A 27,703-nucleotide genomic window follows, 5' to 3' on the forward strand; every position below is an offset into this window, starting at 1 on the left:
GAGAATAGGTGAACTAGAAGATAAAGTTATGGAAAAAGAGGAAGCTGAGAAAAAGAGAGATAAAAAAATCGAGGAGTATGAGGGGAAAATTAGAGAACTAAGTGATACACTAAAAAGAAATAATATACGCATAATTGGTATCCCAGAGGAGGAAGAGAGAGGGAAAGGTGCTGAAGGGGTACTTGAAGAAATAATAGCTGAGAACTTCCCTGAACTGGGGAAGGACAAAGGCATTGAAATCCAAGAGGCACAGAGAACTCCCTTCAGACGTAACTTGAATCGATCTTCTGCACGACATATCATAGTGAAACTGGCAAAATACAAGGATAAAGAGAAAATTCTGAAAGCAGCAAGGGGTAATCGTGCCCTCACATATAAAGGGAGACCTATAAGACTCGTGACTGATCTCTCTTTTGAAACTTGGCAGGCCAGAAAGAATTGGCACGAGATCTTCAGTGTGCTAGACAGAAAAAATATGCAGCTGAGAATCCTTTATCCAGCAAGTCTGTCATTTAGAATAGAAGGAGAGATAAAGGTCTTCCCAAACAAACAAAAACTGAAGGAATTTGTCACCACTAAACCAGCCCTACAAGAGATCCTAAGGGGGACCCTGTGAGACAAAGTCCCAGAGACATCACTACAAGCATAAAACATTCAGACATCACAATGACTCTAAACCCATATCTTTCTATAATAACACTGAATGTAAATGGATTAAATGCGCCAACCAAAAGACATAGGGTATCAGAATGGATAAAAAAACAAGACCCATCTATTTGCTGTCTACAAGAGACTCATTTTAGACCTGAGGACACCTTTAGATTGAGAGTGAGGGGATGGAGAACTATTTATCATGCGACTGGAAGCCAAAAGAAAGCTGGAGTAGCCATACTTATATCAGACAAACGAGACTTTAAATTAAAGGCTGTAACAAGAGATGAAGAAGGACATTATATAATAGTTACAGGGTCTATCCATCAGGAAGAGCTAACAATTATAAATGTCTATGCGCCGAATACCGGAGCCCCCAAATATATAAAACAATTACTCATAAACATAAGCAACCTTATTGATAAGAATGTGGTAATTGCAGGGGACTTTAACACCCCACTTACAGAAATGGATAGATCATCTAGACACACGGTCAATAAAGAAACAAGAGCCCTGAATGAGACATTGGATCAGATGGACTTGACAGATATATTTAGAACTCTACATCCCAAAGCAACAGAATATACTTTCTTCTCGAGTGCACATGGAACATTCTCCAAGATAGATCATATACTGGGTCACAAAACAGCCCTTCATAAGTTTACAAGAATTGAAATTATACCATGCATACTTTCAGACCACAATGCTATGAAGCTTGAAATCAACCCCAGGAAAAAGTCTGGAAAACCTCCAAAAGCATGGAGGTTAAAGAACACCCTACTAACGAATGAGTGGGTCAACCAGGCAATTAGAGAAGAAATTTAAAAATATATGGAAACAAACGAAAATGAAAATACAACAATCCAAACGCTTTGGGACGCAGCGAAGGCAGTCCTGAGAGGAAAATACATTGCAATCCAGGCCTATCTCAAGAAACAAGAAAAATCCCAAATACAAAATCTAACAGCACACCTTAAGGAACTAGAAGCAGAACAGCAAAGGCAACCTAAACCCAGCAGAAGAAGAGAAATAATAAAGATCAGAGCAGAAATAAACAATATAGAATCTAAAAACACTGTAGAGCAGATCAACGAAACCAAGAGTTGGTTTTTTGAAAAAATAAACAAAATTGACAAACCTCTAGCCAGGCTTCTCAAAAAGAAAAGGGAGATGACCCAAATAGATAAAATCATGAATGAAAATGGAATTATTACAACCAATCCCTCAGAGATACAAACAATTATCAGGGAATACTATGAAAAATTATATGCCAACAAATTGGACAACCTGGAAGAAATGGACAAATTCCTGAACGCCCACACTCTTCCAAAACTCAATCAGGAGGAAATAGAAAGCTTGAACAGACCCATAACCAGCGAAGAAATTGAATCGGTTATCAAAAATCTCCCAACAAATAAGAGTCCAGGACCAGATGGCTTCCCAGGGGAGTTCTACCAGACGTTCAAAGCAGAGATAATACCTATCCTTCTCAAGCTATTCCCTGAATAGAAAGGGAAGGAAAACTTCCAGACTCATTCTATGAAGCCAGTATTACTTTGATTCCTAAACCAGACAGAGACCCAGTAAAAAAAGAGAACTACAGGCCAATATCCCTGATGAATATGGATGGAAAAATTCTCAATAAGATACTAGCAAATCGAATTCAACAGCATATAAAAAGAATTCTTCACCATGATCAAGTGGGATTCATTCCTGGGATGCAGGGCTGGTTCAACATTCGCAAATCAATCAACGTGATACATCACATTAACAAAAAAAAAGAGAAGAACCATATGATCCTGTCAATCGATGCAGAAAAGGCCTTTGACAAAATCCAGCACCCTTTCTTAATAAAAACCCTTGAGAAAGTCGGGATAGAAGGAACATACTTAAAGATCATAAAAGCCATTTATGAAAAGCCCACAGCTAACATCATCCTCAACGGGGAAAAACTGAGAGCTTTTTCCCTGAGATCAGGAACACGACAAGGATGCCCACTCTCACTGCTGCTGTTTAACATAGTGCTGGAAGTTCTAGCATCAGCAATCAGACAACAAAAGGAAATCAAAGGCATCAAAATTGGCAAAGATGAAGTCAAGCTTTCGCTTTTTGCAGATGACATGATATTATACATGGAAAATCCAATAGACTCCACCAAAAGTCTGCTAGAACTGATACAGGAATTCAGCAAAGTTGCAGGATACAAAATCAATGTACAGAAATCAGTTGCATTCTTATACACTAACAATGAAGCAACAGAAAGACAAATAAAGAAACTGATCCCATTCACAATTGCACTAAGAAGCATAAAATACCTAGGAATAAATCTAACCAAAGATGTAAAGGATCTGTATGCTGAAAACTATAGAAAGCTTATGAAGGAAATTGAAGAAGATTTAAAGAAATGGAAAGACATTCCCTGCTCATGGATTGGAAAAATAAATATTGTCAAAATGTCAATACTACCCAAAGCTATCTACACATTCAATGCAATCCCAATCAAAATTGCACCAGCATTCTTCTCGAAACTAGAACAAGCAATCCTAAAATTCATATGGAACCACAAAAGGCCCCGAATAGCCAAAAGAATTTTGAAGAAGAAGACCAAAGCAGGAGGCATCACAATCCCAGACTTTTGCCTCTACTACAAAGCTGTCATCATCAAGACAGCATGGTATTGGCACAAAAACAGACACATAGACCAATGGAATAGAATAGAAACCCCAGAACTAGACCCACAAACGTATGGCCAACTCATCTTTGACAAAGCAGGAAAGAACATCTAATGGAAAAAAGACAGCCTCTTTAACAAATGGTGCTGGGAGAACTGGACAGCAACATGCAGAAGGTTGAAACGACCACTTTCTCACACCATTCACAAAAATAAACTCAAAATGGATAAAGGACCTAAATGTGAGACAGGAAACCATCAAAACCTTAGAGGAGAAAGCAGGAAAAGACCTCTCTGACCTCAGCCGTAGCAATCTCTTACTCGACACATCCCCAAAGGCAAGGGAATTAAAAGCAAAAGTGAATTACTGGGACCTTATGAAGATAAAAAGCTTCTGCACAGCAAAGGAAACAACCAACAAAACTAAAAGACAACCAACGGAATGGGAAAAGATATTCGCAAATGACATATCGGACAAAGGGCTAGTATCCAAAATCTATAAAGAGCTCACCAAACTCCACACCCGAAAAACAAATAACCCAGTGAAGAAATGGGCAGAAAACATGAATAGACACTTCTCTAAAGAAGACATCCGGATGGCCAACAGGCACATGAAAAGATGTTCAGCGTCGCTCCTTATCAGGGAAATACAAATCAAAACCACACTCAGGTATCACCTCACGCCAGTCAGAGTGGCCAAAATGAACAAATCGGGAGACTATAGATGCTGGAGAGGATGTGGAGAAACGGGAACCCTCTTGCACTGTTGGTGGGAATGCAAATTGGTGCAGCCACTCTGGAAAGCAGTGTGGAGGTTCCTCAGAAAATTAAAAATAGACCTACCCTATGACCCAGCAATAGCACTGCTAGGAATTTATCCAAGGGATACAGGAGTACTGATGCATAGGGCCACTTGTACCCCAATGTTCATAGCAGCACTCTCAACAATAGCCAAATTATGGAAAGAGCCTAAATGTCCATCAACTGATGAATGGATAAAGAAATTGTGGTTTATATACACAATGGAATATTACGTGGCAATGAGAAAAAATGAAATATGGCCTTTTGTAGCAACATGGATGGAACTGGAGAGTGTGATGCTAAGTGAAATAAGCCATACAGAGAAAGACAGATACCATATGGTTTCACTCTTATGTGGATCCTGAGAAACTTAACAGGAACCCATGGGGGAGGGGAAAGAAAAAAAAAAAAAAGAGGTTAGAGTGGGAGAGAGCCAAAGCATAAGAGACTGTTAAAAACTGAGAACAAACTGAGGGTTGATGGGGGGTGGGAGGGAGGAGAGGGTGGGTGATGGGTATTGAGGAGGGCACCTTTTGGGGTGAGCACTGGGTGTTGTATGGAAACCAATTTGTCAATAAATTTCATATAAAAAAAAAAAACCATAGTGACAGACTTAGAAAAATGGCACTGAATACTTCAACCTTTGCCACGGCCTAAGAAGAGAAAAGCTATTCTTGGCCTTAAGTTAAAGACCCTCCGAAAGCTTACATGCACCGGTGAACATCCATCTCTTGAGCAAGGTGCCAGATGGAGAGCATTCCCTCAGCCGCCAGCAGAGGGCGCAGTGGGGCCGTGGGGAGGCACCGGCGTCCTTTCTTTTTTGCCAGGTTAAGGCGTGAATGTCCTTTTCTCCTGTGTCTCATGAGAGGAAATGCTTCTCTCTTTCTCAAAGGCCTTCACCCGCTTTCTTTTCCTCTTGTCATCCTTTTACTCAGGCAGGAGATTCTGTTCATTTAAAACTGCCGTGGGAGAGACTTCTGCCGGCCCTGGGGTCATTTAAAATAACAAACAAAGCTAATTGACCCGGAAGTTAGATAAAGAAGAACCACAAGTTCTTGATAAAGCCTTGTTGATTAAAGAAAGCAGAATGTCATGATTGGCTGGGTCACCAGTAGGCTGGGAAGCTGGTGCTGTGTTTTTCAAATTGCTTTGGAAAACCAGAAGGTGGTCCTTAAGTTGGTGGGCCATGACCTCGCATTTTGAAAAACTGAACGAGAGGAGAACAAAACAGAATCGAACATATAACAAAAAACGGAATTGTTTTTTTCATTCTCTCCGCGCGCGCGCGCGCTCGTACGTGTGTGTGTGTGTGCGTGTGTGTGTGTATGGAGTTGCAATGTAAAATGTAGTTAATCCTGCAGTTTGCCGTTTACAAAACATGAACACCTTTGGTAGCAGAGGCCAGCACTTCATGTACAACCTAAGCTGCATGTCTCTAAGGTCTGCACCCCTGGTTTGTCTTGCATGTGGCTCCATCTGGGATGGGGAGACATTAAACCATGGCTCTCTGGGCCGACCACATTCGACGGATGTATTGAAAACTCATCCAGCCCCTGTCCAACAACCTTCACTCCTTATGTTTTTCTTTTCTAGAAAGATGCTAAGCAGAGTGCTGGCGGTGGTGAAGAGCAGGAGGGCTGATAACACACAGAGCAGGAGGGAGACAGGGAGAAAGGAGGGTGTGACCACAAAACCATCACTGTGTGAACCTTTGGTCTCCGGAGCTTCTCTGGGTAAGTTAAGGGACAACGTGAATAAATCAAATAAAACAGTAGGTATCAGTGACTCAGATTAAGAACTAATACAGCCATTGAGTAGGAGGGAAAAGAAGCCACTGTGCATTATTCTCACATTTTTCTATAACTATAATCGCAGTTTGGGTTTTGCCCAGTTTTTCAGTGGACACAGTCACCCGGGTCGTGTCATCAAGTTATAAATATTAGAATGGCGACACACTGGTAACCTGGTTGTGGTAGAAAAGGGTTTTTAATTTCTAGATTGATAAAATTGTCCTTTTCATATGAGCTCTGAACAAACAAAAGCGAGATTTAGGTTTCAGAATTGAGAGTTCTGAATTTACTCGATGGACTTCTGATCGTTGCAAGACTTGCAGCTTCATGTTTTCTCGTGGCCAGAAAGGGGAAGGGGCGTGTGCTGTTCAGGCACGGGCCTCTGTGTCCGATTCAGCCGGCTGCGGCCCACAGGGATGCCCCACCTGCTCTCGCCACGTCCAGTTCTCTGTGGCGGAGCTGCTAGAATCCCACCACCAGCCTCACCGCACAGCCAGAGATTGCAAAACACAGCACACCTCCGGCCAGACATTTGGTGCCAGGTCTCTCCGCGGGGTGTGAGTGCACCTGTGTCTCCCTTGAGCACATTCGGGGCCCGAATAGGAAACGATGTGCCTGGTCCTCTTTTGAGATGGTGGGGGGTGAGGGAAAAGCATTCTGATGAGGACAAGAAAAACTCCATCCTGTAGTTGGACCATCTGATGGTATATCCCTGTGGATTTCATCCTCTCTCTTTTTTTAAATGTCTATTTATTTATTTTGAGAGAGAGAGAGAGAGAGAGAGAGAGAGAGAGAGAAAGCAGGGGAGGGGCAGAGACAGAGGGAGAGAAAGAATCCCAAGCAGGCCCTGCACCACAAGTGCAGTCGCCGGAGCCAGACGCGGGGCTCAAACCGACGAAGCCGTGAGATTGTGACCTGCGCCCAGATCAAGAGTCAGACGCTAACCGACTGAGCCACCCAGGAGACTTTCACTCTCTTTTGTTATCCCTTCTCGTCATGTAAAATCTTTTTTGGTCCTTGCAGGTGTCAGTTGCGCTTCTAGGAATTAGTCAAGGGTGGACAGGCCAGAGCACCCGTAGTGGGCAATGGCAACTGTTGTTAATATAAGAACCTCTGAGGAAAGGTGACTCTGGAGAGCAGGGCCAGAGCCACAAGCACCAATTTCCCTTCTCAAGGGAAGAATCTCTCTCTCTCTCTCTCTCAGAGGTCTGGGTTTGATTTTGATTCAAGCAAATGGCAGCATCCCTTCGAAGCTACCTGGGGAGGGAGGGGAGAAGGAGACAGATGTGTACAGAGCCCCATCCACGAAGGCCCCAGAGGAATCCATCTGAGATCTGAGAAGAGTGGCCTTTAGCCGTCACAACAGATGTGCTGCCGCTATGAGGGCCACCATCGCCCCCATCACTTCTTCTAGACGTTGCGGATTCGTCATCTATAGAACAGTCTTTATTCAAAGAAGGAAACCAGGGAGGAATTTTCCACTTTAACTTTCCAGACACGGCCCTGGATAAATCAACCAAACAAAGCATCTGTTGGAGGAAAGTTTATTAAAAAATGAGTCAGGATCAAGAGCCAGAGAAAGGTCAACCGACTGGGCCAGAGCAGGCAGACCTCTGAGTCACCGCAGTTTGGCAGGGGCAGAAGGCGCTGGGGGATCGTGCCCCCCGGCCCCAGGTAGGTCAGACGACTCCTCGTGACTCTATGGCCTGTGCCAGGCACTTTCGCATATGTGTCTTTATCTCGGTTGACCTTCTGGGAAAAGACCAGACCTTCCTGGACCCTCTATTTCATGTGACTCAGTCTTCACCCAGGACTTTCTCACAGGCAGACTCACAGTATTTGAGGGGAGAAACCAAAGGAAGTGGGTCCTGTGGTTGATTCAGTCATTATAGGAAGGCGGGCCAAAAGGTAACGGAGGGGTTCAACACATGTGTTTCACCTTTTCTTTGACCTATTCACCTCTCACCCCTGCCCCCAGGTGAGTCCAGTCCCCTCAGGTTATCCGGAGCCCCAGTTACCTCACCACGCCCCCCTGGGGAAAACAGGAGAGAATCAGTGGTGGCCTTCAGCTTTCATATAATCTGCCTTTCTATCCACTATCCGGTGACACCTAAACCTTCTTAGTTGTGCAAACTTAGACATGAGTCCACAGCTGACAACTGAATATTTTTTGCTTTTACCTTCTAATCTATGTTTCAGTGGCAAAGCCAGGCTAATTCAATCACTTACATTTTTACCACATTGTATCCCTTTGTTCCACTAAAAACTGGTAGAAATTAAAAATGGAACTGCTGGAACCAGGAAACTAGTAATAATAAAATTGAGAATGAGATGGGCGAGTACTCAGTATGAAGCTTACACTTCACGATCGCGAGCAACTTAATTACGGGTCCAAGTGCTGAGATGTAATGTTAAAGAACACCTACAAAACAGTGGAAATGCACATTTCGGGGGCTGCATTGTGGATCAAATTGAGGATCCTCAGTGGAATCCCAGCACCCCTTCCCTGAAATCTCTGTTAGGGACCAGCCCATTCTCTGACCCGCGGAATTAATGGTCTCTCCATCCTCGGCCAAGGGCTATCTGCACACACGCTACTTCAAGCCCTTCTCTCCCACCACCACTACCCCAACCAAACAATGCCTCTGAACTCCTGTTACAGAAATTCTGGAAGGCTCTGAGGCAAGTAGAGCCTTCAGGACATATTGTCGAGTTTCATTTCAGGGGCGTTCCGATGAAATGGCAAGAAGTGAGCAACTTCCGGTACCATACCAGGGTGCTTGGACTCACAGCCACTGAGTGTCTCAGGGAGAATGGAACATGATCTGAGAGGGAGTAGGACTGGCTTGAGGCTGGAGGAGAGGTGACAGCACGGTCCTCCGGAGGCCCAGGATAGGCCTCAGCTGGGTCTCCCCAGTTCAGGTACTTCCTTCAAACACTCTCCCGGCCTGGGATACTGTGTGGTAGAGTGAGCCCAGCGGAAGGTTATTCCTGGCACCTGCCTCCCAGGATTAGGCTTCGAAACTCCCTGAGCTCCTCATAATCAAGACCAAGCAGCAAGCGAGGACAACATTCAAAGCCCCCATGGGAGCCGGGAGCCCTGTGTGGATACTCAGGGGATCAGGAAGGCTCGGGGTCCTTGCCTAAAGTAGAGGACACCAGCCAGCAGGCAGGGCAGTACGGTTTGGAAAGTTACTCCAGCTGAGCGCTCACAGCATGGGCCCCAGGCGTGGATGCCGTGGGTCTCAACAGGAGCGCCTGTCTCCAGGGGCATTCTTTGTGTGACTTTAAGAAGGTAGTAGAAAGCTTAGGATTCTCCAAAAACTGTGAGCTGCCTACTGCAAAACGTTCAATGCCGATTGATTTTCTTTCCCCCCTTCAGTTAAAATTTTTTTCCCTGCATATCATGGCCAGAGTTCTTTCAAGTGTATCCTGACTCTTGGGGCTTCTCTGTCTCTCTTCATCCCCTGGAAAGAAAGGGCTTGGAAGGAAGGGGGAGGCTTTGGGGCATGGACTCCACATAAGCCAAAGTGAAGGGCAAAATGCCTGTCTGACCCCCGCAGCCAACAAGCCTTCTCCAGCATCGATAGCAATCTCCAGGTACAAAGCAGAGAAGAGAAAACTGAGGCAGCGAGGGGAACAGAATGAGGAACACATCAGTGGCCATCGCTTTGCTCCTGGGTACATCCAGAGAAATAGCTTCTTTTCCTTAAACTGCCAAATCCTCCATGAGGAATTAGGACTCCCGTGTTCTACAGAAACCAAGAAGCAAAGAGTTTACAAACATCTGATTAGAAGGACCCTAATAAGCTTATTACTTCTGGTGGTTTTCCCAGTCCCCGTAATAAAATAGACCCATGCTACTCTTCAAGCAGATAAGAAATAAAGAAGGGAGGGAGGGACTAAATAAGAATAATGAAACAAAAAGCAAATATTACACATGAATCTTAGTGACATGTGGCTAAGTGAACTAAGCCAGTCACAAAAGGCCAAATCCTGTATGATTCCACTTATATGCGGGACCTAGCATAGCCAAAATCATAGACATAGAAAGCAGAACATTGAAGGGGCTGTGACAGCGGGGAGGGAGGGTTAGTGTTTAATGGGGACAGAGTTCCAGCTGGGGAAGATGATAAGGTTCTGGAACCAGACGGTTCTAATGGTTGTACAAGGTGAATGTGTTTACTGCCACTAAAGTATACAGTTAAAAATGGTTGAGATGGTAAATTTCACATTATATATACTTTAGCACAATGAAAAAATCTTCAAAGAACAAACGTTACATAAAATAAAGAGGGGCTTGACGCTAAGTGAGAACTGGCGTATGATGGCAAAGAAATGTGTAACCTTAGGTCACCTCGGAACCTAAATTCTAAAAGACTTGAGGGGGCTCCTCGTGACGTAAGATCCCACCAGACACTTTATGCTGTCTGCAGCCTGTCAAGAAGGTCACACAGCCACCTATTCCTGTCCCCCATCCCCCAGACTCTGTCCACTCTGCTCATTCCTGCATGCTGGGGTCTTTGTTCTCCCAACTCACCCCTCCTGCTCCTCCTCCCCCTCCCCAGCCCCTGTCCTGCCCATTGGCTGATTCCCTTCCAGTCCCCATGACCCTTCATTCGGGCCATGCCTTGGTCTGTCTGGGCTGCTATAATGAAGCACAATACACTGGGTGGCTTATTAACACTGGGTGCCCTCATGGTCAGGTGAGGGCTTTCTTTCAGATCACAGACTTGTAGCTGTGTCCTCACACAGCCAAAGGGGCAAGGGACCTCTTGGGGTATCTTTTACGAGAGTACTAATCCTATTCGTGAGGTCTCCACGTTATGACCCAATCACCTCACCTCCTCCTCAAAGGCCTCACTTCCCAATACCATGACATTGGGTATTAGGGTTGCAACATGTGAATTTGGGAGATACAACATTCTGACCATAGCAGGTCACTTGTTAGGGTTTGATGTCATCAAAACCACAGAACTTGGACGCTATCTAAGCCTCAGGTCAGGTCTTTGAAAGTAGTTTACAGATGAGTTTACAGCTAATTTTTAGCACCAGAAATCCTCATGCCTTGTTCAAACATAGATTGACCTGTGATGAGGGGACACCGGCTAACTGACAGATGGCTTTGTTTGACGTGGACTAGAATTGCGTCATCTTGGTGTGCCAGCTGTGTCTCTCACATGCTTCTAAGAATTCTGGCCTTCATAGGCCAGCTGGAAAAACAAGCGAATTGTTACTTATTTTGATTTGGTGGATCAAGTCTTTCAAGGCTGGAGTCCAGCAGGAGGGTAACTAATGTGCAATCCCAGTGGCACCACATTTGGTCCCCACTAGTCTGTGTGACCTTTAAGTGGCTTCCAGTATCAATGTGCTACGACCGTGGTCATGAAAAAAGTGCCATTATCCTCGCCTGCCCTCCCCACCATTCCCTGACTTCCATCTCTGGCCCCATGTATGCTACACTAACTACATGCCAAACTTCCTGACATCTTAACCGCCACTCTACAACTCTCGCGTCCCATTACCCCAGGGCTCACGTGCTACATCTCTGCATTCAGGGAGTGTTCAAGAGAGCCTGTAAGTGAAGGAGGGCCTTCTGGAGAGGTGACGTCTTTCCCTTAAGAAGTAGCTCTGATCAAAACAAGCAACAGACACAGGCCCTCTCACCACAAGTATATACGGTAGCAAGCTTCAAGCAGATGGTCCAAGTGTGATGCATCATTGTCCCTCTGTAAGCCACCCCGTGCCAACAATGCCATCACTGGTGATGAACCCGCCTTGGCCCCCCTTGCCGGCCCCACTTGCCGGCTATGAGGTCTCAGTACGTGTGCTTCAGCATCTGGGCGGAAGAAGACGGTGGAGGCCTTTTGGGTGGCATGTGATATCTCACTTTTTTCCAGAACTTGGTCTTTGCGCACTGTGACTGCTCTGTGAAGTCCCCACTCCACTGGATGGCCCCGTGCTTCTGCTTGATGTACTGAATTGACTCTGGCATGGCCGTGTAGTCCTTGACCTTCTCCAGTTCAATCAGAATGACCTTCATCCCGTCCTGGATGAGCGCATTATAGACTGCGATTTGTTCTTCGGACATGTTCTTTAACAGGTCAAAGCTCAGGAATTCAGGAACTATGATGATGATCAGCCTCCTGCACAGCTTGATGTTTTCATCAATGACATTGGCCACAGCTGGAAATAAAGAAAGAAGAGGTGGATTATCTCATGAGTGAAACAGCCCAGACCTCAGTGCTATTGAAAATATTAGAAATGGGACCCAGGAAGACAGTGTGGGCTTTAAAATAAAGGTGACTTAGGAATGGATTAATAAACTTGCTTTAAGTTTATTTCTTTATTTTGAAAGAGAGAAAGCGAGCGGGGAAGGGACAGAGAGAGAGGGAAAGAGAGAGAATCCCAAGCTGGCTCCACTCTTGATCTCATGGGGATCTCATGGGGCTCCATCTCACAACTGTGAGATCATGACCTGAGCTGAAATCAAGAGTCAGACACTTAACTGATTGAGCCACCCAGCCTCCCCAGTGAAAGTTTTTTTTTTTTTCAAACATTTATCACATCCTCTGTGAAACCTTCCTGACTTTCCCTGAAAAATTGGTCCTTTGTATTCATAAGTCTTATTTTTTGGTGGTTAGCGGTCACTTTCCTCAGGCTCCACCTTGTGAACTACTCCGAACAAGGGTTTTATCATCCCCAAGTTGATATCTCCAACTTAGCCGAAGGGCTGGTTTATATTAGATGATTAACACATTTTTTTAAATCTATAGATTTTAAAAGAATAGGGAAAATGTAGATAGCTCAAACATTGTATTAATCTTTATCGGTGTTTTCCTTTTGTGCTTCACAGCTACTTAAAGGCCCAGGACTTACAGAACTAATGTGAAAATGAATAACATCCCCTGATGATTTCTTGTGGAGAGTTCTTGAAATATCCAGCTATGGATGCAACTTGGTCTTTTTTAGCAATAAAGATTAATTTTTATATCCTCCTTATTCCTAGAATATAAAAATAGATTGTGGCCTTCCCAAGGTCATGTTCTTCTTCCCTTTGGTTTATTTTTATATTTCTAGTGCCTAGAATATTACCTGGCACATAGTAGGTGCTCAATAAATATTTGCTAAGTAAGCGACAGAATGTGCTTACGAAATCTTAGCTCTCCCACATGTTTATGGCAAGCGTTAGATCAAATTTTCATTTCCTCATGGAGGATGATTTTATGACTTGAGAAGGTGAGGGCTGAGATATAGTTGTAGCTCACCATGGATATGAGCAGCCTACAAATCCAAAGTACTTAGCAACCTTTGCAAACGACCCAGAACAGGCCACTAGCAAATGTTGTAAAGTAATTTTGGTTTCCTTTTGACCAGTAAAGGATGTTTATTTCAAAATTCAGCCATTTATTGTATAGAGTTCCGGGAAGGAAAATTTGTAGGTCAAAAGGGAAACTTTTATCTGCTGAATGTCTCATATGTGCTAAGCTCCATACTGGTCTCCGCTCAGGTTTTGCCTCATTTCATTCTCTTGGCCAAGTCAGGGAAGCATTCTCATCCCCATTTGACAGATGAGACAACTGAGGTTCAGAGAGGTTGCCTGCATAGCCCAAAGCTTCACTCCTGTCCAATGGGAGACATAAATAAATGAATTCTATTTTACTCGTGCAGGAAAAGCCTGGGGGGTTGAGGTTTATAAGATCAGCTTTAAACCTGAGCGGATTGATCTATTCAAGCTGATGGAATACGTTCAGCAGTTAGTCTCAAGGGCATGAGGGCAAATGAGCCCTTGTCTCCTTTCAGTCTCTTGGCCAAGGCTGCCAAGAGTCACATTATTTCAACCAGGCATCCCAGTCACCCTCCTGCAGGAATGGGCCCCAGAGATAAGAGGCCCGGTCCTAAGTTGGCTCGGGGCTGTGGGTTGGGGAGGTACAGGACTCTCCATGTTTCCATGGAGAAGGAGAGTCCCCCACCCCACCATTTGTAAAGTGAAGGAACAGAGACCTCCCTCTCCCTCTTTATCTGCTGCTTGTATACCTTTGATACTCAAAACTTACCTTGTCCAGGAAATTCATCCCTACCAAATATAAATAATTTGTATCCACACTGCCTCTCCAGCACCTCGGGCAGAATCTTCAACACCAGTGTGTCCACCTCATGACTCTGGATTTCTCTTTGGGGCTTGGGGTACAAGACATAGGCATCATACAGCTTCCCATCTGAAAAGGAAGTGGGATACAGTCGTGGGATTATTCCTACCACATTCTTTTAGGCGAACACGGCAAAACCCTGAGCTGCTACCCTGACATCCTTCCCTTGGGCTCATTGACTTTGGAGTGCCAACTGGCTGGCTCCGTGCCAAGCACTGCCACACCAGGCAACTCTCATTCTTTCAGGGCTTGAAACGTTCCTCTTCACTGTCTTTTGCTTGTGTCGTTTCTGAGGGCAGGTTCAGTGAAGCGCACATCTTTGTTTCTTGACAGGTGAGGTGTTTTTTTCGTCTGGCTTCTTTTAGGATGTTTGGATTTTCTTGTCTTTGATCTTCTACAGTTTGAAAATGATAGGTCTAGGTGTTTGTTTGTTTCTTTGTTTGTTTATTCTGCTTGGTACTCTCAGAGGTGTCTGACGTTAATTCGGGGAAATTCTCAGTCAGTCGTGTTTCAGATATTTATGTTCCTTTCTCTCTTTCTCCTCCTTTGGTATTCCCATTACACTTATGTTACACCTTCTGTGGTAGTCCCACACTCGTTGGATATCTTCTTCTTCTTTTTTTTTTTTCAGTCTTTGTTCTCTAGCCTTTCAGTTTCAGAGGTTTCTAGAGTGATATCCTCAAGCTCAGAGATTCTCTGCTCAGCCATATCCACTCCACTAAGAAGCCCATCAGACGCACTCTTCATTTTTGTTACAGTTGTTTGTTTGTTTGTTTTTAATTGCTAGCTTTCTTTTTGGTTCTTTTTAGGATTTTCTTCTCTCTGCTTACATCACCTGTCTGTTGTGAAATGCTGTCTGGTTTTATCCATGAGATAGATCCCTTGGCATACTAATCAGGAATATTTTATTTTTTTTTATTTTTATTTTTTTCAATATATGAAGTTTATTGTCAAATTGGTTTCCATACAACACCCAGTGCTCATCCCAAAAGGTGCCCTCCTCAATACCCATCACCCACCCTCCCCTCCCTCCCACCCCTCATCAACCCTCAGTTCTCAGTTTTTAAGAGTCTCTTATGCTTTGGCTCTCTCCCTCTCTAAACTCTTTTTTATGTCCTTCCCCTCCCCCATGGGTTTCTGTTAAGTTTCTCAGGATCCACATAAGAGTGAAACTATATGGTATCTGTCTTTCTCTGTATAGCTTATTTCACTTAGCATCACACTCTCCAGTTCCATCCATGTTGCTACAAAGGGCCATATTTCATTCTTTCTCATTGCCACGTAGTACTCCATTGTGTATATAAAACATAATTTCTTTATCCATTCATCAGTTGATGGACATTTAGGCTCTTTCCATAATTTGGCTATTGTTGAGAGTTGCTCTGTATTGTTGAGAGCAGCAGAGATTGCTGCTATAAACAATGGGGTACAAGTGCCCCTATGCATCAGTACTCCTGTGTCCCTTGGGTAAATTCCTAGCAGTGCTATTGCTGGGTCATAGGGTAGGTCTAGTTTTAATTTTTTGAGGAACCTCCACACTGTTTTCTAGAGTGGCTGCACCAATTTGCATTCCCACCAACAGTGCAAGAGGGTTCCCATTTCTCCACATCCTTGCCAGCATCTATAGTCTAATCAGGAATATTTTAAATTCCCAGTCTGATAATGCCAACATTCCTGCCATATCTGGCTCTGATGTTTGCTGTCTCTTCGAATTGTGTTTTTGCCTTTTAATATGACTCATACTTTTTCCGGATAGCTGGATAGAATGTGCCAAAACTTTCTTTTGAAAGTGCTAAAAACAAACAAACAAACAAACAAACAAACAAAAAAACATCCTTTAGTAACAGGGTGGTGAGGTGTGCAGTCTATGGTCCCTATGATTAGATCTCAGTCCTTCAGTGACTCTGGATTATGAACTTCACAAGCATTGCTCAGTTTTTTATCCCCACTTAGGTGGGGCAGGATGGCTAGATTGGGCTGGAGTTGGGTATTTCTCTCTGCACAGGTCAGTTAGGCTCTGATAACACCCTAGCAGGTAAGGCTTTCATTAACTAGTTTATCCTGAGGGCAGGCATTGTTAATAAGAACAGAGTGCTCTAGGATATTTCAGAATGATTTTTCTCCTCCCCTTCTGGGGGTAGGATATTTACTGTCAGAGCCAGGTCAAGCTTCCAGGAGGTAACACTCACAAAAGTGTGGGTTTTGACCCCTCTGACTAGGTCCTTGTGAAGATTTTAAGTCTCAGATTTGTCCATATTGAGCCTCCAGTGATTTGTCAATTACAGTTCAGTTTCCTACCCCATGGACATCGATCTATGAGGAGGATGGTCTTTTCACCATTACATAAGCATCACTTCTCCAAGATGACACAGCCCCAATTGCAACCTGACTCCTTTGACTCTAAGTCCACCACTCCCTGTGGTAAAAATGAGAACTGAAGGCAGGAGTTTCCATGGGTCCTGTGCAATGGCGGACTTTCGTAACTGTACCTGGCAAAACCGACCAAGTCTCTCACAATTCAGACCCATTAGTGAATTCCATCACTGCAATTGCGCATAGCACTCTAGAGACCAAGCCTCTGAGCAGACTCTAGGAACTTCCTGTGTGAAACTGAGAAGCCAAACACGACAGCACATTTTGTCATCACCAAGATGAGCCAAGCATTTATTGAGCAACTAACCACATGTAACAGTCACTGTGCTCACCTGCGTACAGATGAACAAGACACATCTAACTGGAAAGACCATTCACAGGCTTGGAAATAGAAACACGAGGCACTGCAAGATAACAAATGGCCTCATGAACTGGAGAAACAGAAAGAAAAGAAACTTCCCCACGGCCTGGAGCTCTTGAGAAAAATTCACAAAGGATGTAGGGCAGCTCCTGGATATTAACGGACTTAAGGAAAAAAATGGGCTGGTAGCGAGGGTAAAGAGATCAAGGAGAGAGTTTGAGAAGGGCATGGAAGGGGAATGTTTATGCTCTACTCAGGGGTCATATGAACAAGTAAGAAGCTTTAGCATGCTAGAAGGCTTGAGTGACCATCTCATTAGAAAAATGTGATTAGAAAAATGTGCCTGGGTGGTTCATTCGATTAAGCATCCGACTCTTGGTTTCGGCTCAGGTCATTATCTCGAGGTTTCCTGAGTTTGAGCCCCACATCGGGCTCTGGCGCTGGAGCTCGGAGCCTGCTTGGGATTTTCTGTCTCCTCTCTCTCTCTCAAGGCCCCTCCCCCATTCGCATTGTCTCTGTCTCTCTCAAAATAAATGAAAATAAACTCAAAAAAAAAAAAAGAAAATGTGATTTTTGACCTTCGGGCTATTAAGAAATTCATAGCCAACCTAACAGGAACTGAAGAGAGAGCCATCCCTTTCTATTCCTCTTTTATGGAAGTTTGTTGGATTGAATAGACTTGAAAAGAGGGGTGGCTCTAAGCCCAACAAAAGAAGGTAGAATTTTGTATTCGTTTAGTTTTTGTCTAAAGACTGTCCACCAACTTAGGTTCGATTGATGGTTTTTTGACTTTATGATGGTCTGAAAGCTATACACATTCAGGAGAAACCATACTTCACATTTTGAATTTTGATCATTTCTAGACTAGTGATATGTATTCCTCTCCTCTCTCTGATGCTGGGCAGACCCAAAAGCCACAGGTCCCAGTCAGCCACGTGATCTGGAGGGTCAACAATCCATATACAGACAACCATGCGGTACCCATACACCTGCTGTTTTCCACTTTCAGGGCCATATCCAGTCAATCACATGAGACAGTCAATACTTTATTATAAAATAGGTGTTGTGTTAGATGATTCTGCCCAACTGTAGGCTAATGTAAGAGTTCTGAGAACGTCTAAGGTGGGCTGGGCTAAGCTATCACGTTCTGCAGGTTAAGTGCATTGAATGCATTTTCAGCTTATGATATTTTTAATTCATGATGGGTTTATTGGGATGCAACCCCCATCATAAATCAAGGAAGATCTGTAGTGAAAATGTGCACAGAACTTTAGAGTTTCCATGTAGCCTTTTCTCATTTTCCATAAATTCTCACCCCAACCACTGACAACCTTCTGGTCTCTGCCTACCCTTCCTGGTCATCCTGTGGAAAATGGTAATATACACACATGTGCACACAGGCACACTCTTCCTCAGTCTCTCTACCCCCTGTAATAAAAGGAAACTGTGTGAAAATGGGGGCTTCTTTTGGTGTGATTCTATCTTCAGTGTCTGCAGCAAGAAATGGGACAGAGGAGGTCTCCATCAGTCACTGCCAAATATCTGCATGGGGCTTGATTTTGCAGAGGCTCAAGGAGGTTACATCTATGTAGGAGAGAGAGAAGTTTTAGATCATGAGCAGATTTTGCTTTTTAATATATCAGGGTCATAAGTCACGTGCCAAAGGGATGATTAATTTGTGTCTAGAGTTGGCAAAAAACCAACTGAGCTAAAACTCCTTGTGCAATGTCTTCAATGTTACTAGTCTATACCGCTACTCCATAAGTGGATATTTTTCTGTATCAAATTTAATGTCATACACTTGATTTTCTAAAGCTGGGGGACATGTGAATTTTTTTTTTAAGATTTCATAAAGGCTTTATGCTTTTAAACACTTTAGAAAGGAATTAAATCTTCTCACTTAAAACTATGATAATATTTATCCTTTTTATGGTAAAGGGGTGGTTGGCTTGGTACTTTCTTTGCCACATAACAGAGCCTCCCCACTGAATACAGTATTTCCTGGTCTAGAAACTACAATGAACATCCATGTTCATCACCACCTCTGTCGGAACCCCTGCCACCGGTGTCTCTCTTCCCTCAAGCTGTTTCTCTTTCTTCCTTCTCATACAAACAATAAAATGAAATAAAATAAAATAAAATAAAATAAAACAAAATAAAGTAACAAAATGAAAAACTATCTTTGTTAAGTGAACTCTCTCCTCTTTCTTTAATGTTTGTTTATTTATTTATTTTGAGAGAGAGTGTGTGTGTGAAAGGGAGAAGAGCAGACAGAGAGGGAGACAGAGAACCCGAAGCAGGTTCTGTGCTGACAGTGGAGAGGCCGATGCAGGGCTCAAACGCACGAACCACAAGATCATGACCTGAGCCAAAGACACTTAACCGAGTCACCCAGGCGCCCCCTGAATTCTCTCTTTTGACAGCGTTCCAATTCCGTGTTTTTATGTGAGGAGTGTGAACATACAGCTGCTCTGTGCTGTGCAACATGCAGACTTCGGGACAGAAGAGACTTGGGCAGTGAAGGACTCACACCTTTTAAAACCTCAAAATATAAAATGCTCCCAATTTTTCAGTCATCTTTTTTCTCTTTCGAAGCCTTTGAGTAGACATGCTTATGTTCATGACTTGTTCTCAAAACGTAGTGGGCTCTTGTCACTTCCAAATGATCAACTCGTAACTGATTGACCCGATACAGCAAAAAACCAAGCTGACGCCATTTTGCTCTTCACATCCGCCTACAGTTTTGAAGGGCCGTCTTAGCCGACTGCCTGCCAGCACTGCACGGTTGTGTCTCTCACAGTCACAGTAAAGATCACGTTTATACCTTCAGGTTGCAGGTAAGGAAGCTGAGACAGACAAGGCCGCGTTGTTTCTCCAGTCTTTCAGCTGCCAAGTGCACAGCTTTGAGTCAAACCCAAGCCCACCGCCCCTCTGGTGTGGCTGAGATGAGAACTGGGAGGAGGAAACGTCACAAAGTTTCTCCCTGATTAGTCTCGTGCAAGTGTGTCAGACAGCATTTTTTACAAAAATAGCCCCAGCAGTATTTCCAGTTCCACATGCTCTTTCAGAACGGACCACACCCCCCACAAAGAGGTGGAATCTACTTCCACTCCCTTAAAATTGGCTAGGACTCTATAGCTGCCTTGGCAAATAGAATGTGGTAGAATTGATACTAGAAATTTAGGGTCTGAGTCATAAGAGAAAATATGGCTTTTCCTGGCTCTCTTGTTCTTGAAACACTAGCCGTTGGAAGGCAATCACCATGCTGTGTGGGCTCCTGTGGGCTTCAGGAGCCCACACCGAGAGACCACAAGGAGAGGCTGTTGAGAGAGAAACCGAGGCCACCAGCTGATGGCCAGAATCAACTGCCAGTCCTCCAGCTGGGTCCCCAGACATCATGGAGCTGGGACAGGCCATCCCCACTGTGTCTGTTCACATCCTGACCCACAGAACCCATTAGCAATACAAATGGCTGCCCTGTGCCACAAAGTTTTGAGGCAATTTGCTTCCTAGCCATAGTAAATGGAACAGCAATTGGGAAAGTGACAATGAATGGCAATAGATAATGATGAGTTGGACACTCCCCCCAACTGTCTATTTCACTCAAAAATTGTGGAAATGTAGACCTACTGGTAAGTTTTTTGAGAAAATGGCCTGCTGGCAGATACCCCCATAGCCTGCCTCTATATAGTGGTGGGGTAACAGTTCATGAAGATTCTGGCCACACTTTTTTAATTTCCTGAGGAGGTTCAGCCCTACTTTCGATGTTAAAGCATCTGCATATGGCTTTATTGGCTCTCGGCAAAAAATACAAAGTTTGTTTGCATAAATTAATATTTATGACAGATCACTTAAAGATTATTCAAGCCCTTACTTTCTTTTCTTATATTATTGCTAAATCTCCAACCTGATCAAACTGGACCAATGGAGAAATCAGATAGAATCCATCTGGCCTTCAGGCGTTTTCACTAAATTGCATGAGGTTTGGCATTTTAGCCTTAACATGGAAGACACTAGAAGAAAAGCCACATTAAGCATGCTATTACATTTACCATGGGAAGGCTGTTGCAGACAAGCTTCATTATATTACACCCTTGAAAAATAAGGCCTCCCTACAAAAACTTTTCCTTGGAAAATTGTCCCAGACAAAGCCATGTGCTGTCACGAGCAACTGAAGGGTGTTTGTGAGAAGCACACAATGAATCTTGTCATTGCTTTGCCTTTACTTCTAAAGCAAGCTCATCTTTAAAAAGTGTCCAAGATTTGTCATTAATTCTACCCCCAAGCTTTATTTTATCGTTCTACCCTCTGTTTGTTCACTGTACCTGCTTTGTTTGTTTTTCATTGTTGTATTCTCCACAAACCTATTTGGAAGCAGGTGAGGCATACACAAATCTCTCTAGGAGATGTGTAAGATCCCTCTTATATCCTTACACTTGCACAGCCTGGAAGGAAAATTTTTAAAGTAACTCCTCTAATTTAATAGAGAACATACAGAACTCATGGATATTAGGGCTGTCGATGACTCAATAAAACTGAGTTATACACACCTAACTATTACTCATGTTATAAAGCGTAACTAATCGCATTGGAGTAAATAACTTATCATAAGAAAGACACATTTCATCTATTTCCTCATTTGTATTTGCCCCCCATTACTCCACAGTTCCCAAATAACTCAGGAAATATCCCTAAGGGATACAATACTTGGAAATAACATCTGGGACAAATCGTAAGTCTCATCGCTAACTCGTTGTCAAAGCCAACACTCAGAGAGGAATTACAGGGGTAGTTCTCATAGACGGAGCTGTAGAGATTAATCATAAAGTACGCAAGTACTCCTCGGAATTAAGAAAAAAAATAGAACCCTGGCTTGACTATGAGCCCCGATGTCCAAATTCTCAGCCCGAATTTGGGCTGTAGCCTGCTCCCAGCAGAGGGTGGGGCTCCCTGAGTCTGTCATCTGCTCAGCTCCCCCCGCTCTGGGTGAGTCACTATTCCTTTTATCTCTTCCTGCTAAACTCCACCTCACCAGCCGACAGCTGCACAGGCCCTCAGTTCTCAGACTCCTGGGAGTCCCAGTGAGTCCGGGAGTGAGCCACACACCAGGGCCAGAGATCTGGAAACACCACTGAAGTCTCTGCAGTTCCCTGTCAGGCAGTAAACAGAGGGCAGCTGGACCACTCTTGTGTGGGTGTCAGAAAAGACAAGTGGTGATGTCCACAGGCAGGCAGGAGCGCGGCCAACAGGGAGACTCTGCAGGGACTGCGGCCCCAAAGAGAAACCACACGTTCAGCTGACTGTACGCAACCTAGAGGCGCTTCAGGCTGCGCTGGACACACAGAGTCAGGTTTCCGCGACTGAGCTGTGCCACCAAAAGAGAATGCAGGGGTGCCTGGGTGGCTCAGTCGGTCGAGCATCCAACTTCAGCTCGTGAGCTCAAGTCCCACGTCAGACTCTGTGCTGACACCTCAGAGCCTGGGACCTTCAGATTCTATGTCTCCCTCTCTCCGCCCCTCCCCTGCTCGCTCTCTAGCTCTTTCTCAAAATAAATTTAAAAACTTTATTAAAAAAAAAAACCAAACAACCCATGATGGTGGGAAATGCCTTCTCCTCGGAGTTTCAGGATCTCACAAGCATTTGTATGTTGAGTAGTGCTGGCAGGACAGACTCTTCGCAGACCAAACTGAAACCCAGTGGCAGGGGCAGCTGAAGGCTTTGGCCTTCAGACAACAAGATGCCCCTTATGCCCCAGGTCCTTGCTCAGTGCTTTCCTGGACTTGAACTCAGTTGTTCCTACCATACTCTGTGAGGCAGGCTCTGATCATTTTCTCTCCCTCCCTCCCTCCCTCCCTCCTTCCTCCCTTCCCTCTCTCTTTCTTTCCTTCCTCCCTTCTCTCCTTCCTTCCTTCATGTTTCTTTCCATTCTATTGTCCAGAGAGAGAAGAACCTTAAATACTTTCTAAGATCACACGGGAGTAAGTAGAGAGCCAAATGCAAACTCAGGTCTCTCTCCAGCCTTGAGAGTCCTCTGACTCTTAAATCTTTCAGGTACCAAGCACAGGGCCTAGAATGAGCTCCAGCCGCAGGCAGCTCATCACTCCTCATGATGTAAATTCTGTTCATGTGCCGACCATGTTGAAGATGCATCGCAGATGGGGAGCCCTTTGTCGCTCCAGGAGAAATTGTCTTCTTTTGGAAACACCAGAAGATGTGAGAACGGCTCTAAAATGGTCACAGTGGGACCTGGAAGATGATTTGCTCCTGTTGCTTTGCAAATGTTTGCTCAGTCACCACTAGCCTGCAAGCCTTATTTAACTGAACAACGCTGGTGACCACAGACCAATTGTTTCCCTGAAGCATGAGAAGTTCCAGGAAGATTCCTTCCTTCCAATTTGCCAACAACATGAAAGGCAAGCTAGTAAAATATGTGAAAGTATATTTACAATGGGTATACGGATGAGCAACAACCAAGTATGAGGCATTTTTCATTGGTTACCCACACTTACCTTCTTCGATCTCAGTAGAAAGGAAGGCACTTCGATACCAGAGTACAATGTCAATCTTAAAAATGTTGTAGATGTATGTGACAGACACTGCTGCGCCTATCAGGGTGACAAGCCCTCCTATCAAGTAAGCTTGAACATCCGGGGCTACAAACGACAGCAAATAAATACATAAATAATCAGATAATAATCATAATACAAAGGCTCAATTATACACTTTACTTATACAGATCACATTACAAATACCAAATGGAAATGTGTGAGAGGTCAATGAGGATACTGCTTAAATATTTTTTTTACAGTTAAATAACAGGTATATGGGAGTAGAATAATCTAGCGTGGACCATGAATTTCAGGAAGCAAATGTGCTCTTGGGAACCTGGGGAAGGAAATCCTGCAGAACTCTCGCTTCTGATGGTGGATACGGCATGGTTCCTATGCATGAGAACTGCTCCCAAAACACACACAACCAGGTCTTACTTAGCCAACACTAGACTCTCCAGAGGTAGAGCCTAAGCGTGTGTATTGGAAGACCTGGTGGTTCTCTTGCACATTCCTGATTATTCCTGTTATAACTGCTTCCACAGGCACCAAAAATTGAGCAGCAGGATGTCTGTCACAAAGCGCCGTCAACAGCCTCCCCTGAAAGCCAACTCTGTTGTCTCCATAAGGCTGGCAAAGAGCCAGACTGCCCCCTTTGTACCGGCAAGGTCTGGGCTGGGGGCCTGCCTGCAAGGCACGATCTCAGAAAGGGCGTCTACCCCTGCTCTGCTTGTGAACACCACTGCGGAGCAATTATGGCAAAAGCAGTGGGTGGGAGATGACCAAGAAGCAGAACCAGTTCCTCTGGAATGTCAAGTCCCTAAAGACATGCTCCCACATCACCGCTGCCACCACCACCACCACCACCACCACCGAGAAGAGGAACACAGCCTTCTCCCTTACCACAGCCCAAATCAGTGCTGCCACAGAAGGAAGGAGGCTCTAGGAAGGAGAGAATTCGAAAAGTGGAAGAGGACAGAGGAAGAGAAAGTCTCTCCATTCTTAGAACTCACCGCATACACCACTTCCTTCATCAGCCCCTTCCTGATGCTCTAGTCCCCACTAGAAGGTGTGTGTGTGTGTGGGGGGGGATGGCCTGGCCGGGGGGGGGGTAGGTATAGGGGGGGTTCTCTTTTCTTTGAACTCACAGAGCACATTCCTTTTTTTAAATACTCCTTAAAGATCTTATCACGACCTGCCCTAAGTCACACCATACTGCAAACAGTCTGAGGTGGAAGACATCTCCATGCACCACTGCATGTCTTTAAATAAATGGCAGAACAAAGCATCGTGACTAAAACACATTCTGGGTCAACAGAAATAGCAGCCCATTGATTAAATCCCAGCACAACCAAGTGGATCTGCTCTGCACGCTGGTGCCCAATCTCATCCTGACCATCTGTTTGAACCTCCAGCTTCTGTTAGATAGATACGCCCTTCCCATCCATCCTCCACTTCTCTTTGTCCTTCCCCAACTCTTGGAACAACAACGCCACCCCTCCCTTTAGGAGGACCCATGTCTGGGAACCTGTAATGTATAGACTTCACGGATCTTGATACTGTAATAGTCATGATAAGAAGACCATGTCGTGCAATATTTATGAGATTCATAAAGCCCCTGGTAAGTAGACAGGAGTGATGGCCAGAAATTCTTGAGTTGGTCATTCATCGCCTTCAGGAGTGTTGATATTCTCTGCTCTGGAAATGAGTTTAAAGCCATCACATTTCCAAACAGGAAATGAATGCTGAGTTCTTCTACTGGCTATCACTCTGCTGCCTCATGCCAAGTGCTTAATGCCATGCTGTTTTCATATGTGTCTCCTTGTCATTGTTTTGAGCCCTCCAAACAGCATGTACCCCACCGAACAACTACCTGGGAGTTTTAAAATAAAGTACGCTGCCGACACTCCAGCATGGCAAATGAAAGGATGGCCATAATCTTCCATTTTCACTTCTGAGAAGGTTATGTTCACTGTGTAAAAAATATGTTTCTGAAAAGAAATGTGAGATCTGTAAAAGAAAAGAACCACCCAGTTATACATGAGTCGTATTTACCCAACCTACTGTACCATCTTCAGTCTAGAGAATAAAAGTCTCTCCCAGAGAACACTTTGGGCCATCCTGTTACCCTAAGAAGGCCTCACGGAGTGGCTCAGTGAGGTGTGTGGAAATTTTTCATTTTCTTCTGGAAGGTGACAAGGCAGTGTGGCTCTGTTAATTACAGATAGTATCGTCAGCCCTCCAGAGCCTTGGCCTGGTCCTCTCCACTTATCCTAACTTATCAACGCTGCAGGGTTCAACACAATTTCTCCTGCCCTCTGCCTTCAGTAGTCTTGATTTATACCACCCAATTTAAACAATCACAAATTGGGTTTATACCACTCAATTAGCTAATGATTAAGTCCTATCTCCCCTAAGAGTCCCCGTGTTGCTGCCTGTTTTGCTACTGAAGCCTAGAAGGTCTATAGCTCATGATATAACTAACCAGGAATGAGGCTGGTTTTAAGTTGGGAGAAATTGATCTTGTTGCATGAAGGCCATACTTGATGTTTTGCCTCATGTGTCTGACTAGAGTGTAACCAGGATTGAACACATGAACACCTCACACCCCCCTGATTCAAGAAGGTTTGGCTGTGCATAGCACTGGCAAGATCTTTGAGAGACAAAGCCAAAAGGAGTAATGAGGGATCAGTGAGAAGCATCTAAAAAAAGTAGTACTAGCATCAAAACACTTCATGTTTATTTTATTTTTGAGAGAGGAGAGAAAGAGAGAGAGACAGCATGAGTGGGGGAGGGGCAGAGAGAGGAGGGAGACAAAGAATCTGAAGCAGGCTCCAGGCTCTGAGCTGTCAGCACAGAACCTGACATGGGGCTCGAACCTACGGACTGCGAGATCATGACGTGAGCCAAAGTCAGCGTTCAACCAACTGAGCCACCCAGGCGCCCCCAAAATAATTTAAAGAAATTCTTGCCAACTTTTAGGGAAGTCAGAAAAACACAACACCTACTCAAATCCTTCTCTGATTCGTTTGGATTCATTGTAGTAATCATCCACCAAGGTGTCATTGACTCTCCAGGATCGGAGATTTGTATTATCCCTTGTGTCTGTTATATTGCAGTCTACAGTAAGAGTAGTGCCTGTAAAAAACAAATTCATAAATATTACATGGAAAGTCTATAAAAAATGATCAGCTAAACAAAACCTCTTGCTTCTGAGCCTGGAATATGTTTTGATTACCAAAAATACCCCTTGGAGGTCAACGTTAATCTACTTTATTCTCTCCTTGGACAGAAATAATAGGGGACAAGTGGCCTTCCAGGGTGTTTAAACAGCCGAATATCTGGCCAATGTCTTCCACAGTATTAGGGACACAAATACTAGTTCTAGTCTTAGGAAACTTAGCAAAGAACTTTAAAGTTTACAAAGTATTTCACACACATTGTCTCCTTAAGTCTTCATATCCTCAAAACTATACCAATAAAAAAAGAGGAGGTGCTATAAGGTCCATATTACAGGTGAGAGAACACTGAGGATCAGATAGATTAGTGACCTGCCCCCAAGGTCACACATTAGAGAAAGAAATGAGACATGAACTCTGGTTTTCTAGTTCCAAATCTTCCAAATACTTTACCAATCGTGACCCCTATCCTGCCTCCACACACGTTCACAAATTATATTTAACAATTTTATACTTTTATTTTATTTTTATATGTATTTATTTTATATTTTTCTTTTGTTTGGTTCCATGAGCCTAATAAATTCCATCTATTTACACGACATAAAAAGTTACTCTATTTCTAAATAGTCTACTTCATGTTTCTTTATTCCAGCTGGAATTAAGGTTTTTTTTAAAAAAAAATTCTCAACTATAACACATGTATAGTAAAAAGTATAGAATATACATGTAAAGTGCATATCCATACCACCTTCACCCCGTCAAGAAAATAGTATGGGGGGGTGCCCGGGTGGCTCAGTCGGTTGAGCGTCTGACTCTTGATTTCAGCTCAGGTCATGATCCCAAGGTCATGGGATTGAGCCCCACATCTGGCTCTGTGCTGGGAGTGGAGCCTGCTTGGGACAAGAGTGTCTTAACTATTAGTCAGTCTTTACATTTCCCTACCAACATTATAAACAGATTCAGCAAAAAATGAAACTCTATTGAGATTTTGGCTCTCCCTCAAAACCAAGGAAATGGGTTTAAGAGTTCAGTCTTGAGTGTGTTATTTCTTCTACAGGTTTCTAAAGATAGATTTTTAAAAATCAGATTAAGGATGTTCCCTTACATTCTTAGTTTTAAAGGAAGTTTAAAAAAAAAAAATTCTGGGGCACCTGGGTGGGTCAGTCGGTTAAGCGTCCG

General features: G+C 44.0%; 1 protein-coding gene across 9 annotated transcripts in view; it reads right to left on the minus strand.

Moving 5' to 3' along the window:
• Window positions 1-7,441: 7,441 nt before the first annotated feature.
• Window positions 7,442-27,703, minus strand: part of IL1RL2 (interleukin 1 receptor like 2) — a 42,749-nt gene continuing 22,487 nt past the window's right edge. For 6 of the 9 annotated variants that reach the window (XM_019826983.3, XM_019826979.3, XM_019826977.3 and 3 more), the window contains 5 exons: window positions 26,354-26,483; window positions 25,219-25,355; window positions 23,307-23,450; window positions 13,971-14,132; window positions 7,442-12,099 (listed from right to left, as the gene is read on the minus strand). In XM_019826983.3, the coding sequence (XP_019682542.1) occupies window positions 11,732-12,099; window positions 13,971-14,132; window positions 23,307-23,450; window positions 25,219-25,355; window positions 26,354-26,483 (941 nt within the window). In that variant the 3' untranslated portion in view covers window positions 7,442-11,731. Of the gene's footprint in view, window positions 12,100-13,970; window positions 14,133-17,830; window positions 18,382-22,667; window positions 23,216-23,306; window positions 23,451-25,218; window positions 25,356-26,353; window positions 26,484-27,703 lie in introns of those variants that run through there. The other 3 variants (XM_019826978.3, XM_019826984.3, XM_019826982.3) reach the window with 3 other exon arrangements.

The sequence above is a fragment of the Felis catus genome, chromosome A3 (assembly GCF_018350175.1).
Source record: "Felis catus isolate Fca126 chromosome A3, F.catus_Fca126_mat1.0, whole genome shotgun sequence".
NCBI classification, from domain to species: Eukaryota; Metazoa; Chordata; class Mammalia; order Carnivora; family Felidae; genus Felis; species Felis catus.